Here is a 14,952-nt window from a genome sequence, read left to right as displayed (position 1 = left end):
TATAAACTGGTAGTAAACTCGATCTAATTGCATTTGCGATTATACCGATAGCTGGAATTGCGTTGGTTTTTACGTTATTATGGTGAAATGTGTTTCCCCTTCACTGATATAAAAAACATAAATACATTTTCAGAATCTTCTCTTAGTTTCTATCGTGTTGTGTTCAGTTGGGGTGATTCTACATTCGACTGCCCTTTCTTGTAAACACCAAGGCGAATCATGCATAAGCGAATTCGGTTCATGTTATATAAGATATCATTCCCCTATTTATAAATCGTGTATGATCGAATTCGTGTAGTGTAAACACGTGTTATATGAGGACGACTATTTCTGTTTGGTCTGCCATGGTAACTTAGTCTGCACAAATACATTGAATTTACATTCATTTGTAGAAGTCTTAACTTACATTACTGGCAATCAGTGGAGGAATTTTTAATGCCCTTTGAGGCTGCAGTTACCTGATTTCAGGTGGTGGGAGCAGGATTTTCCCCATGGGTTTTTTTTTTTACAAAACCTGCTTCTAATACATGGGTACAAGAAACAGACTCCATTTTCTGTTTGAAGGGCATTGTTGGACTTGGAGATATAGAGATCTGAATGTGGCCGACTACCATTCTGTTTTACAGTGGGGCTAAATGATGATGATGTGGGTTATAGCAGGCCATTTTCAATGGTTATTTCTTCAAAAGCTATGAATATTTCAGGAAATGATGGGGGGGGGGGATTTAAATTAGTTATTACATTGTTAGATGGTTCATTAAGGAAATTTTTCAAAATTTCCTTAATTATAAAGTTTTACTTTGTTAAGAAAAGGGGAAGTCTATATTTTTTATTGATTTTTGGAATTTCAGCAAGTACCTGTTAAGTTAACAAAAACAAAGATATGTACATTGAGTACCACAGGTGTGGCAGATCCAGAAAAATTAGGTCTAGCAGATCCTCAGAGAATGTTATCTACCAGGGTGTGTGCAATTTGGCTGAGGTACTATTTATGCCTGTGGTTTGGGCTTAAAACACTGGTCATCATTCCTGGAATGATGAATTGCTGTGGTGTTCTGGACAATTTCACTGTGTGTATTGTGGCCGTGGTTGGGGAGAGCTCTTTTCGGTTTTAGAATACCAGAGCACCATGCTATACTGCACAGCTGCCAGTGACTTGGAGGTACAGGCATGTAAAAGTTTTGCTGGCCTGCCTTGATCTCTGGAATAATACTTTTGGGCTATTAATGTACCCACAATCATTAGCTGAATTTAAGGAGAAATAGTTTAAAATATTGCTGTCCTGTTATCAAAAATTGATTCAAATTTAAAATTTTAAAAAAATTCATAGTGTTTAATTAATGCTAAAGGTGAGTTAACGCATTAAATACTGTATCAATAAAAGGCTCTTTGAAACTTGCAATGTCTGGTTACTTTTAGATAATGTACAGTCGCACATATTTAGCAATATAGTGTGTATCTAAATAAAAATAAAAGCTCCAAAATCGTTTATATTTCAATAAAATATGAAAATTGCAGATTCTATCACTGCTACTATAATATTCTTTGTTACAAAAATTTTTAAAAATTACTTTTAAGTGTCAATTTCTCCTACCTACCATTCTTCATATTTATTCTGCCAATTTAAGTGCCACTATCTCCTACCATAACTGAATGTGTCGGTAGCACACGCTCTGAGTAGACCAGGGTCAAGCCTCTGACTGGTAAATACGGTTGATCTGCCAACCCGCACTGGACCAGCATGGCAAATTATGGTCCATTTCCTTCAAGGTGAATTGTTGAGGAGGCTTCCATCCTGCAGTGGGTTGATAATGGTTGCAGTTTACTTTAATTTTATTTTTATCTCCTACCATGGTAATATGATGCAGTTTTATAAGACTCGAAGTAAACTTATTTCTGGGTTTTTGTTGTCTAACCTGTGTACAGTTGATAGTAATAAATAAGTCTGTCACACTTTTAGTGATAAATTCATTTATCTTGCTAAAGGTCTGGATAAAAACTTGTCTTTGAACAACTAACAACTGCGTAAAGACCCTAACCCTACTAACAACCTTGCATCACAATTTCACTTTAAATTGTGACCAAATTCTGTTGAAGTGTCAGAATGAGTGGAACTGTTCAGCAATGAAAATAAAAACAAAAATTCTTGGTGTTAGAAATGAAATAAATATGTTGTAAGGATACATCTGATGTGTTACTATAACAATAACGTCTAGACATAAATATAAGTAAAGAGAACTGCTTTTATTTATTTTTGAATATCTCAGTGTGGTTGACCAAATTTTCCACAGTTTAATTTTTATAGTTCACTTATATGGGAATTCATATTTTCTTAAAATACAAAAGTAATTTCTAACGTAAAACATGAATTCCATTTTAGTGATTTATAAAATATATTTGAAAATAAAAACTGATCTTTTATAAAACACTTATATTAATTTATAATTTACTTCATAAAAATATTATTGCCATATTAAAACCTATCTCACAGTTAACTTGTGATTAAGCAAAAAGTGAAAAAAAAATTCAGGAAATGAAATATTTCATGATAAGTATTATCATTACCATAGTTAAAATGATAAACTAACAAATTAAAGTGAAGATTTTGTTAGCAATGCATCATCATTTTTAAGCAATAAGGTTATGATTTAAAAATATTACTTCCAGTGACTTTAATCCAGTGAAACTTGGCTTGGTCCTGACTTTTGTTAAAAAATATATTAATGTCTCTAAGTGTATATATGCACATGGGTATGCAGCAGTCCTTCACAATCAACTATCACAAGAGTCTGAAGATGTACAGTTGCACATATATACATTATAACCAGTTTTTAGAATTTTTTTAAAATTTCAAATAACTACTGGTCTCTGAGGTAAGCACAGGTTATAGAAAGTTTTCTGATCCCAGAAACTAGGTCCTTTCCATCCACACCATCCCTGAAAGATAATGAAATGCGATAGTGCAACTGTATTAAATAAACATGCTTTTAATATCAAAAGAGTCACAGCTACATGATAAATCTTAATAACAAAAATTGTATTTACTTTTCAGTTTTTTTTTTTTTTTTTTTGTTTTTTTTTCTCCATTTTATACAATGGAGTGTCAGTTATCAGAAATGGGACTGATTGGCTCAGGTAAATGACATGCTTCCTTTTTATTATTTTTTTTTAATACCAACATCAACTAAATAATAACAGCATGTTTAACAGCATAGCTCTGGTTTCAAAGAACTTTACTCAATTGTAGTGAATGTTACAAGTACATATAGCATACCACAGAGTACAGAGAGCTTACTAAAAGTTTCCTCACTCAGTCTTTTGTTAAATGAAACCTATTTATGCAGGGTGTTCATAAAATATGGAATCAATTTTAAATACAGTCAATATCTGTTCAAAATGGCCACTGCCAACTTAAAAAAAAAAAACTTTTGTAAATGATATACAGCATGCTTTTACAAATATTTTCTGTGTCAGCATTGATAGCTGTAACTACCTGTATGACTCTATTCTTATGATGTTTCAAGTTTGTAATTTTTAGGGATAAACTTTTTGACTTTAAACATTGTATAGCAATATCCATGGTTACAAATCAGGTGATCTCAATGCCCATTCTACTACTCCTCTTTGGCCTGATCCAGTGAGAAAAAGTTTCATCCAACCTGTGTGAGGAAGTTCATAATGCAGTGATGCACTATCTTACATAAACCATCAAGTTCAGGCACTAACTCATAATTAGTAAAATGATGAATTTACAGACTATAAATACTATAATTTGTGTAAATTTTACTATAAATTTACAGTAAACTGTGATGTGTTAAAAACAGATTTGACTTCTAGCTTTACATTTTCTTTATAAAATTATGTCTAGATATTAGCATTATCTCATAATTATATAACTGAAGTGACATTACCTACTACAAAAATATACTTGTCACCTAACACATACCTTATTCTGAATAACTGTTAAGTCTTCTGTGCCCGTATAATGTGGATCTAAAATAAGAAACTTTAGTTCTCCAGACTGTTCACTGAAGTCTACTCCAAGTATTGTATGTGCTAACACACCACCACCTGAAATAATTAAAAAAAAAAAAAAAAAAGGAAAATACTGTTAATTATAAAAATAACAATTTTATATACATACAATTGTATATCCTTTGCATAAAACTGTCCTTAAAAATGTTTCTGTTAATGTCAGTTACCATTTATAACCATGTTTTGAATAATGCTGATTTTTTGGATCAATATCATTTTATGATATTGATGTAGTGGCGCTACTGACCACTCTCTATGCTTAACGCAGTTACTATGTGCTCCTGGATTTTATGTTGAAAATGAAATGATATTAAGAAGAGATATTTGACTTTCTTAGTGATCGCCTTGTTAACAAGTTGCATTGTGGTCAGAGTTGAGTGTTTTTGCACGAACTACTTATAGACGTGTTTATTTGACACGTTAATTGGAATGTTCTTAGTTCTAAAGGTCAGCTGATTATTTGCTTATGTTAGAGCATAGGATAAATACTTAACATTTAATTTAAAATTTATTCATTGGGACTAAGCCTGTACGAACCACCATGAAAATATGTTTAAGAAAATTCAAAAATTGTTAATATATTGGACATAATTAGCTAGAGATTGAGAGAGGAAGAGGAATAATAGTGCCACCTCACTGAAGATTTAAAAAAAAATGAAATAGTGCAAAACTAATTAAATAATACATATGTATATATATATTCTATTTATATGTATATATACGGACAGGGAAAGGCAACAGGAAACTAACCTGTAAAAAAAAACACATCCCAAGTAATTCTATGATGAGCAAACTAGAGATGTCTGAAAGATAGGGCAGCTACAAAATCATCGTAGCACGACAGAATGCTGATGTCAGGCAGGGGAAGGGTCAGGGCTTTTCAGGTCAACTTGCAAAATCCCTGTTGTGGAATCAGGACATGGAACTTACACTAATGTGGAAAGCTGGAGAGTCAAAAGAGAAATGCACAGGAATAGTATTGATGTGCTTGGAGTGGCAGAGACAAGATGGAGTGAAGTGGGCGAATTTGTACTTACAAATTACATATATAGACTATAAAATTGTGCACTCTGGAAGTAGTGGCAGACAAGGGGGGGTGTGGCAATAATTATGACAAGATTCATGAGAGCACTAGTAGATGTGGAATCATTGGGATATAAACTTATCATGGTCAGATTTGCAGCAAATCTGGTCAACATGGTAATTATACCAGTTTATACGCTGAAGAATTAGTTGAGGAAACTTGAACAATTGGAGGAATTAATATGGAAAACCAGGTAAAGAGACATGATAATTATGGGGGATTGGAATGCAGCGGTTGGAGAGAGAAGGGAAGAAAAGACTGTGGGGAATTTTGGTACAGAGTGTGAGAAACACAAGACGTCAACACTTACTGGAGTTTTGTACAGAAGAGAGTAATGGTAGCAAATACGTGGTTTAAGGCACCACTCTGCAGAAGATATACATGGAAATATCCTGGCGACTCATGAGGGTACCAAATTGATTACATCTTAGTTAAACAGGGATACCATAACCAAGTGAAGAAAGCAATGTCCTATCTGGGAGAGGATGGAAATTCGGATCACTCCCTCGTGAAGATGAATGTGGAACTAAAATTGAAGTGCCTGAATAAAAAGAAATCATTCAGGAGAGTGAAAAATGTGTTTCAGGATCTGGTGAATTTTATCACTGCTGAGGAGATTATGAATGATCTAGAGCAGAATTGGTCTTTAATCAAGGAGATGACTTGTAAAGCTGCATCGGTGTAAGGGTTAAAAAATTAGGTAAGGGTTAAAAAATTAGGAGGAAGCCTTGGATCATGGTTATTTTACTGCAGAAAGTGGATGAGAGGAGACTAAAAGGCCAAAAAAATTATGATCAAAGGAACTATTGTAACTTGAAGAATGAAATTGATAGGGAATGTAGGAAGACTAAAGAACAGTGGAGGGCAGAGAACTGTCAAGAGATTGAAACGCTCGAACAACAAGGTTGGGTAGACATGGCACATAAAAAAATCAGAATTAACAAGAAAGAGTAGCAGAATCCAAACAAGAGCAATGCAGGATGAAAAGGGAATGACTGTACTGAACTTTGAAGAACAAAAGGAAAGATGGAGGAGATATGTTATGTTGAAGAACTTTATGACAATTCAAGCACATACACATGGAGGAATACGACACTAGAAGAACAAGAAAACATGGAGGAGGAGGAAATATCTAAGGATGAATTCAATGCAGCCTTAAAGTCCCTTAGCAAAAAACAAGGCACCAGGAATTGACAACATATCTGCAGAGCTTTTAAAATACAGTGAAGAAAGCCTTATTTGAACTGATAAAGATGATATATACAGGGATGAGCATTGGCCAGAGGGTTTCTGCACATCAATCATAATCCCTGTAACCAAGATGTTACCAACAGTATGCCATGACTACAGAACTATATGTCTTATTACTCATGCATCCATGACCAGAGGAACAACGGTACACGACACTACACATGTACAAAATCCATACACTTTTAAACCTCTGGCATTGACAGTGTTCTGTTTCACACCCACAATGTATAGCCCGCGGAGATGGGGGAAACCCCTGGTGCTGTTTGACACTAAACACACTCTACTCATGCATCCAAGATTCTGCTGAAAGTTATCAAAGTTTGTATGGAGAGTCATATCGAACAATTTCTGGATGACTGTGGTTTTCGCAGAGGCAGATCGATGAGAGATGCTATTGGAACGTTGAGTGTTGGGTGAGAAAGTGTATAACATGGGAAGAAACCTCTGTGTTTTGTAGATTAAGAGAAGGCATTTGACTGATCTATGACATATAGAAGACGAAATGCGGTGATAAGAGTGAGGGGAGAACTAACAGAAAAAGCTAAAGTTAAAAAGGAAGTAAGACAAGGATGCTTATTCTTTTACCTGGTTTGTTTAATGCTTTTGCTGAAGTGATAATAAAGAAGGCACTTGAGAATAAGTGGGGGATTAAAATAGGGGAGAAGTATTGTACAGGCTATTAAGTTTGCAGACGATCAGACCATACTAGCAGGGCAACCTGCTACGGTGCAAAAAATTGATTAAAAGGCTAAATAAGAAAGTGATGAAGTATGGAATAAAGATATATATTAAACGTTATGCAAACTAAAGCAATGATGATTTGTAAAAGGTTAATTCCCTTCCAAATTGAGATAGATGGAGTAAGAATAGAACAGGTAGAGAACTTGAGGTATCTGGAGTAGTTATTTGCAGCACGACATTTCATGTCAAACTCAGATTCAATCCAGATTGCATTGGCAAAACAATCAAGAATAAACTGTCCTTGATTATACAGATGTCACAAGAAATTAGGAAAAAGATAATAAAGACATTAGCATTAGTTGAGGCATATGATGCAAGAAAGCAGGCTTATACAGCATCAGCCAAAAAAAAAAACTTCCCATTTCACCCATCCAGTCATTGTCTAGTTCAGCCTTAAATTTATTTAAGCTATCAACTTCCACAACAACAGATGGATGTCTGTTCCAGCAATCAACTGCCCGCTGACTAAAGGCAAACTTCCGCACATCTATTCAACTGTCTTTCCTCAATTTGAATCTATGCCCTAACAGGTTCTTAATCTGAGCAAGCGGAAGTATCCTGTCAGCATTGAGCCTGTTCAAACCATTCAAAGCCTTATACACCTCGATCAGGCCACCTCGCAGATGCCTAGTCTCCAGATGCTGCAACTTGCAGAACTTAAGCCTTTCTTTGTAAGTGCACCTCTTTGTTCCTCTCACCAATCTTGTCCTTCTCTGTGCTAGTTCTAGCAACTCTACATCCTTCCTCAAATGAAGGCTCCAGACCTGTATACAGTACTCAAGGTGTAGCCTGACCATTGCCTTATACAAAGGGATAATCACCTTGTCTCTGTTAGCAAAATTCCTATATATCATTGACAAATCTCCCTGACCTGCTCTGGCAGCCTATCTGCACTGCTCAGAGAACTTCATATCTGACTGCACAATTACCCCCAGGTATTTTTCATTCTCCACCTCCCTGAGTATAGTACCACACAGTTGGTACATTTCTCTTGGGTTACTGCTACCCATATGCAGTACTTTGCATTTGTCATTGTTAAACTTCTGTTGCCACTTCTCAGCACATCTGCCTAACATTTCTAGATCCTGTTGCAGTAGCATACTGTCTTTACTGTCATTAACAACCCTGCCAACCTTTGTATCATCTGCAAACTTGGACATTAAGCCAGATACACCTTCATCGATATCATTGATAAATACACAAAACAACAATGGGTCCAGCACCGAACCCTGGGGGACTTCACTAACAGCACTAGTCCATGTAGAGCTGTGTCCATTTATTACCACTCCTTGCCGTCTCCCACTCAACCATCCCTTTATCCATTGCAGTAACTTGCCCTTAATGCCATACTACTCCAATTTGTACAGCAATCTTCCATGTGCAATGGTATCAAAAGCTTTACAGAAATCGAAGTATATGACGTCAAAATTATTTTTTGCATCCAGTTCCTTTGTGACCACATCTTAGTATCCAATCAAATTGGTCAGAAAAGACTTCGCCTTAACAAACCCATGCTATGTCTGAACTATTACTGCTATCTTGTCTAGGTGATCCTGTATCACCTCTTTAACCAGTAACTCCATTATTTTCCCCAGAACAGAAGTTAAACTAAAAGGTCTATAATTATTTGTGTCACCCTTTGTGAACTGGGAATACATTTGCACACCCCCAGTCCATGAGTCCTCCCCTGACTCTAAGGATGTTCTCATAATTATGGCTAAGTGTTTGCTTACTTCCCTTGCTACCTCCTTCATTATAACTGGATAGATTCCATCTGCCCTAGTTGCCTTTTTTATGTTTACACAATTTCTCCTCCACTTTGCTCTCAGTTATTACAAAATCACATAGCTCCCTATTAGAGTTTGATAAACTTCTGGCATTCCCCTCCTTGAATAACACCTCATGTGTGAATGTAGATGCAAATACTCATTCAGTTTATCAGCTACTTGAGCAAGATCATCAATAGGAGAACCATCTATGTTAAGTGGACCAATCTGATTCATCCCCTTCCTTCTAGAGTTTACATAAATAAAGAACTCTTTGCTGTTTTTTTCTTTGCATCCTTTGCCAAAGATTTCTGTAGTCTGCCTAACCTCCTTTGTGACTTGGTTACAGACTAGCTTATATCTGCCATAGGCTTGTGTGTCGCCTGATATGTGCATCCCATGCATTTTTCTTTTCTGCCACGAGCCTCATTAATTCATCCGACATCCATTCAGGCCTGAACCTTGAACAGTATTTCTTAGGTGGTATGAAAAGCCTAGTAGCCTCTAAGATTAAGTCCCTGAAGGCTTCCCATTTAGAATTCACCATTGGTAACATCATCAGTTGATCCCACTGTATAGAATTTAAAAGCTCTGAGACCACTGTAGTCATCTTTATTTAACAAAAACCCTTCCCTTTACCCTTGATGGTAGTTACATCTTTACGTAAATCCCACATCAGTACACTGTGATCACCGTCACCTAGTGTTCCTTTATCTGCAAATTCTTAATGCATGAATAATCACTGCTGATAGTCAGATCACGGTATTACTCCCTCTGGTTGCCCCCCGAATATGTTGCTGTAGAAAACAATCCTCCAATAAATCTACAAAAGTCTTGCTAGCATGCAAGTGACCAACCTACAAGTTTCAGTCAATATCTGAAAAGTTAAAATGCCCCATTACAAGACATTCTGATTTACTGGCCCATTCTATTTCTCTGCACAACTGTTCATTGTATTCATCAGAGTCATTAGGCCTATAACATACTCCTACTCTCATTTTCCCTTTCCCAGTGTTTATGTCACACCAAACAGACTCAACATTGCACTATCCACCCATGTCAAACGGATGCACTTCTTTAGATTTTATGTGTTTCTTAACTAACAGCATAACCCTTCCTACCCTTTCTGTATACATTGTACTCCCAAAATTCCAATTCTGCACTGCTTATATCTGTGTGAAACCATGTGTCTGATATCCCAACAATATCTGCCTCTGATGTCTTGAGCAGCACTTCAAATTCATCAATTTTATTTACTATACTTTAACATAAGTGTACATGCAAGCATTAGCATTAGTAGAGGCATATGATGCAAGAAAGCAAGCTTATGCAGCATCAGCCAAAAAAAAAAAAAAAACATTCCCATTTCACTCCTCTGTTCGAAATATCTGTCCAGCTGAGCCTTAAATTTATTTAGGCTATCAACTTCCACAACAAGGGATGGAAGTGTGTTCCACCAACCAACTACCCGCTGGCTAAAGGCAAATTTCCGCACATCTATCCTACATCTGTCTTTCCTCAATTTGAATTTATGCCCTCTCAGGTGATTATTCTGAGCAAGAGGAAGAATCCCATCGGCACTGAGCATACTCAAACCATTCAAGGCTTTATCAGATCACCTCGCCGGTGTCTAGTCCCCAGACACTGTAATTGACACTGACAAGTGATATACAGGAATATGCGGTAGTCAAACCCTGACCTTTCCACATCCTCCGTATTTGGTGGTGAGAGGCTCGAACCCTGGTCAATTCAAGAAACGTGTGCTACGCACTGCTGCTCCTTCCCACCTGGCTATGGAGGCGCATACGTTGCTCTGGGGTTACTGTTTCCCATATGTACTACTTTACATTTGTCAATGTTAAACATCATTTGCCCTATCAGCCCATCTGCTCAACCTTTCCTGATCCTGTTGCAGCAGCATAACGTCAGTAGTGTCCTTAACGAGCCTGCCAACCTTTGTATCGTCTGCAAACTTGGACATTAAGCTTGATATACCATCATCAGTAGTATCATTTATAAATACAGAAAACAACAATGGACCCAACACTGAACCCCGAGGGACTCCACTAATAATATTAGTTCACGATGAGCAGTGTCCATTCATTACCACTCTCTGTCTTCTTCCACTCAACCATCCCTTCATCCATAGCAGCAATTTGCCTCCAATGCCACACTGCTCCAATTTGTGCAGCAGTCTTCCATGTGCAACAGTATCAAAAGCCTTTCTAAGATCCAAATATATGATATCAAAGTTACTCCCTGCATCGAGTTCTTTTGTGACTGAATCATAGTATCCAATCAAATTGGTCCGGCAAGACTTTCCCTTAACAAAACCATGTTGTGTCTGAGCTATAACTGAAGTCTTGTCTAGATGATCCTGCAGTGCTTCTTTAACCAGTGCCCCCATTAATTTTCCTGGAACAAAAGTTAAACTCACCGGTCTATAATTACTTGTGTCAGCCTTTGATCCTCCTTTGTGAATTGGGGTCACATTTGCACATCTCCAGTCTATGGGTACCTCCCCTGAGTCCAAGGAAGCTCATAATTATGGCTAAGGGTTTGCTTACTTCCTTTGCTGCCTCCTTTAATATAACTGGATAGATCCCATCCACCCAGCGTGCCTTTTTTATGTTTATCCTCAACAATTTCTCTTCCACTTTCCTCTCAGTTATTACAAAATCATCTAGCTCACTGCCAGAGTTTACTTCACCTCTGGCATTCCCATGCACTTGTTCTTACTCTCAGTTACCCTAACACAGCCCATGTATTTACTTGTTCCATGATGACTCCCAGCAGCTTTTGAAGTCCACAGTAACTTGCTCTCTAGGCTGTTGGTCATTACAGTAGAAAGGTCAGTGGCACTATATGCGGCAGAGACATGGATTCTAACAAAGAGAGAAAAAGAGACTCGAGGCCTTCGAGATGTGGTGCTCATGCAGGATTAAATGGACTGAAAAAGTTTTGAATGTGGAAGTATTAAGACGTGTCCAAGAACAAAGGAAAATTTCAGGTAGAATAAGATCAACTAGACTAAAGTGGATGTGCTATGTGATTCAACATGGTGGTTTGCTTCTGGATGCAATTTAGGGAAAACTTCCTAGGGGTAGACCAAAAAAAACCAAAAAAAGACTATCAGGATGTTGCTGGATGAAGCAGGACTTTGAGGAACTAAAACAAACAGAACAGGAAAAACAAAGATGGTGACACCTCATCAGAGGAACTGATCAGTCACAAGACTGAATTACTGATGATGATGATTATAAAATGACACTTACAATTACTACCGGTAAATGGAAAGTAAATAAGTGACAAGAAACATACCATCTTACACCAGTTTTCAGTTTCACATTCATTATTTGCAATTACAACTCAGCAATGTTGAAAAGTGGGTGTCTCTCTCTCTCTCTCTTCCCCCCCAGTCATGTTTATACGATATTTTAGTTTATATTATTGAAAGTTTTATTAATTTTAACATAAAATTAATCCACTATGAGAGAGAAAAGAGCCAGCGATTCTAAAGTTATTTCTATGGTGAAAACACAGTGAATTCAAATTAAAACTCAATGTAATATTATTATGCTTAAAAATATTTTAAAGTTGGTATAGTAGTAGTAGTAATGGAAAATGATGCAAGAAAGCAAACTTATATAGCATCAGCCAAAAAGTTTCTGAATCCAAAGATTTTATTTCTAAATAAACACAATGTCCCTCAATGGCTTGACAGCCCATTCCATGCAGCTCCTCAATTCCTAATGACTTAACTGTATCGTGGGAATTAATAAGCTTATGCTGTGTTTATCTATTGGCACTTAAATAGAAAATAAAAATGTGTTTGTGAATAAATAAAATTTCATTATTCTAAAATTTCACAGTGTATTTAATGTTGTGAAAAGCTTTACGAACTTACCTCCACAGAATGCATCGGCATTCTATGGAGCCTGCTCTGTTGGGAGCAGGTTTTTCAATTTCTCTACATGGCTAACTTTTATTCCTAGGTGCAGGATATGTTGTCACCAAAGATACCTAAACAAGAAGCTTGAAATGTGTAGGACATAGCTACTGTGTGACAAATTATAATCAAGCAATTTTTTTTTTTTTTTAAATGGAACAATTTTTAAGCGATTTTGCTGATAATCATTTCATTTAGCAGTTTTATTATGGGCTTGTTGTTTTCAAATTTTAACCAACAGACAAAGAGATAAAGAATAAATACAAATAAATTATAGTTAATAAATAATAAGCTAAACACATGGATAAACTGACAGAAAGTAGATACCTAATGCTGCTGGGTGAGCAAGCTATTAACAGCTCTAGGATAGCTTATTCATACTTAGATTTTGAAATTTGATCTGATATTTCATGATGGTTTAAGATTTATTGTCCAAAAAAAATTTACATTATTTATTCTGCACATGATGTTGTCATCTGTTAACAACCTACAAAACATGATCTCATATTCAGTGTAAGAAGTATATGAACAAAGCATTCAGCATAGAGAATCGTATTTATTGTGGAGCATTACCTCAGAATTTTTTAAAACTACTCGGCATGATTTTTGTAAGATTTCAATGTCATGAGGCATCAACAAAATCTGTGATTTTTGCTTGTGAATGTATTCAGGGAGAATGGTAACATGAATGTCGTGGGCTGTGTTTGCACACTGACTGTTGTGACAGCTACGTTTTGTCCAGGCTAGGGAGAACCTGGTAGCAAGTCCATGCCACTATGAAAGCTTACACAACAAAAGGGAATGTTCACACAGCAGTTATCATGCAGAGGTGAAGAAATTAAAACGGTTTCAATAAAAATTGCATGTAATACATCAACTCTTACCATCAGACTAGAAAACACAAGAATGGTCAAAAAAGTGGCAACTATGTTTTAATACAACAAAATGCAAAGTCTTACAGTTGGGGAATGGCAACTTCAAAACACTTGGTGTGGACTGAAAAAAAAAAATAATAATAAGAGGAAGAAAGAGATTTGGGGGTTATGATACAGATTGGTGAAAAGTACTTCAAGCAGTACACACAGGTGGCAAGGAGAGCCTGATGTCCTATTAATGATTTATTAAACATCTGTTTGTGGATAGGGAGGTCATAATCCTACTGTAGGATTTCACTTGAATACTGTGTTCCAAGTATGGAAACTACCTAAATAAAGTTTAGTTTCTTGAAAGAGTCCCAAGATGAACAATGTGTCTGGTAAGATGAGCATAGGGACACCTGTATGAGGAGAGATTTCAAATATGTCATCTGCAGAGCTGGGTAATTAAGTATTATGGGAGGGTACCAAATAGAGGTCTAAGAGGAGATAGTAAAATAGATTGAAGGTGAAATTTTCATAGTTATAAATGATTCTAGAACTAGGGGTCATAAATTAAATTACAGGGGGAGAAGTTTAGACTGAAATTTAGAAATTTTTCTTTTAGCTAGCCAGTTGTTAATTACATTGTCTGTTCAGGAGAGGAAACACACACATACAGAATATTTTATTTTATTCATTTATTATTTTTAGCTGGGGCAGCAAAATGTTTTTTTTTTTTTTTTGCACCATAATACAAATAATGGAAGAAGTAGCTTAACACCCTCAGATGTTAGACTAGACTTTCTTCTTCAAAAACCCTGGTTTCATCTGACTGTATAGTATACTCTAAGATTACTCACCTGGGGTGTATGGGAAACCTCCATTACACAAAAGCCCCTATACTCTGTGAAGATTGGAGTGTGGTGAATGAATCCATCATGGGACTATCAGGCTCATCTTTTTCTCAAAAACCATAACCTTTCAGCAATACAATGACATATTCCACACACAGAGAAGATCGCTAATCGGTTTCATCAGCAGGATAATGCAACGTCACACTTCACGTGTCTATGGCAAAACCAATCCCTCTTGTTTGGAGATCACATAGTTTCAAAAGGAACATGGCCACTACACTCACCAGATCTGTCACCATTGGAAAGAACTGAAAAGCAACATTCCCAACATGCTGCAGGCGGCATTTTGATTATACTTCACTGCGCTGTTATATTGTGATCATAATGGTTAGGTTCGGTTCTAATTTTTTGAAAC

The 14,952-nt window shown here is 36.4% G+C and overlaps 1 protein-coding gene across 4 annotated transcripts in view; it reads right to left on the bottom strand.

Annotated features, from left to right (window-relative positions):
- Positions 1–2,473: 2,473 nt before the first annotated feature.
- Positions 2,474–14,952, bottom strand: part of LOC150082102 (ufm1-specific protease 2-like) — a 116,679-nt gene continuing 104,200 nt past the window's right edge. For 3 of the 4 annotated variants that reach the window (XM_090379980.1, XM_090379981.1, XM_090379983.1), the window contains exons 12-13: positions 3,947–4,071; positions 2,474–2,937 (exon numbers count right to left, since the gene is read on the bottom strand). In XM_090379980.1, coding sequence (XP_090236106.1) covers positions 2,851–2,937; positions 3,947–4,071 — 212 coding nt within the window. In that variant the 3' untranslated portion in view covers positions 2,474–2,850. Of the gene's footprint in view, positions 2,938–3,604; positions 3,660–3,946; positions 4,072–14,952 lie in introns of those variants that run through there. The other variant, XM_090379982.1, reaches the window with a different exon arrangement.

This window comes from Mastigoproctus giganteus, chromosome 8 (assembly GCF_048544385.1).
Source record: "Mastigoproctus giganteus isolate SK-2022 chromosome 8, ASM4854438v1, whole genome shotgun sequence".
NCBI classification, from domain to species: domain Eukaryota; kingdom Metazoa; phylum Arthropoda; class Arachnida; order Uropygi; family Thelyphonidae; genus Mastigoproctus; species Mastigoproctus giganteus.
Note: the sequence above shows the minus strand (reverse complement) of the source record. Positions and strands in the feature narration are given on the sequence as shown.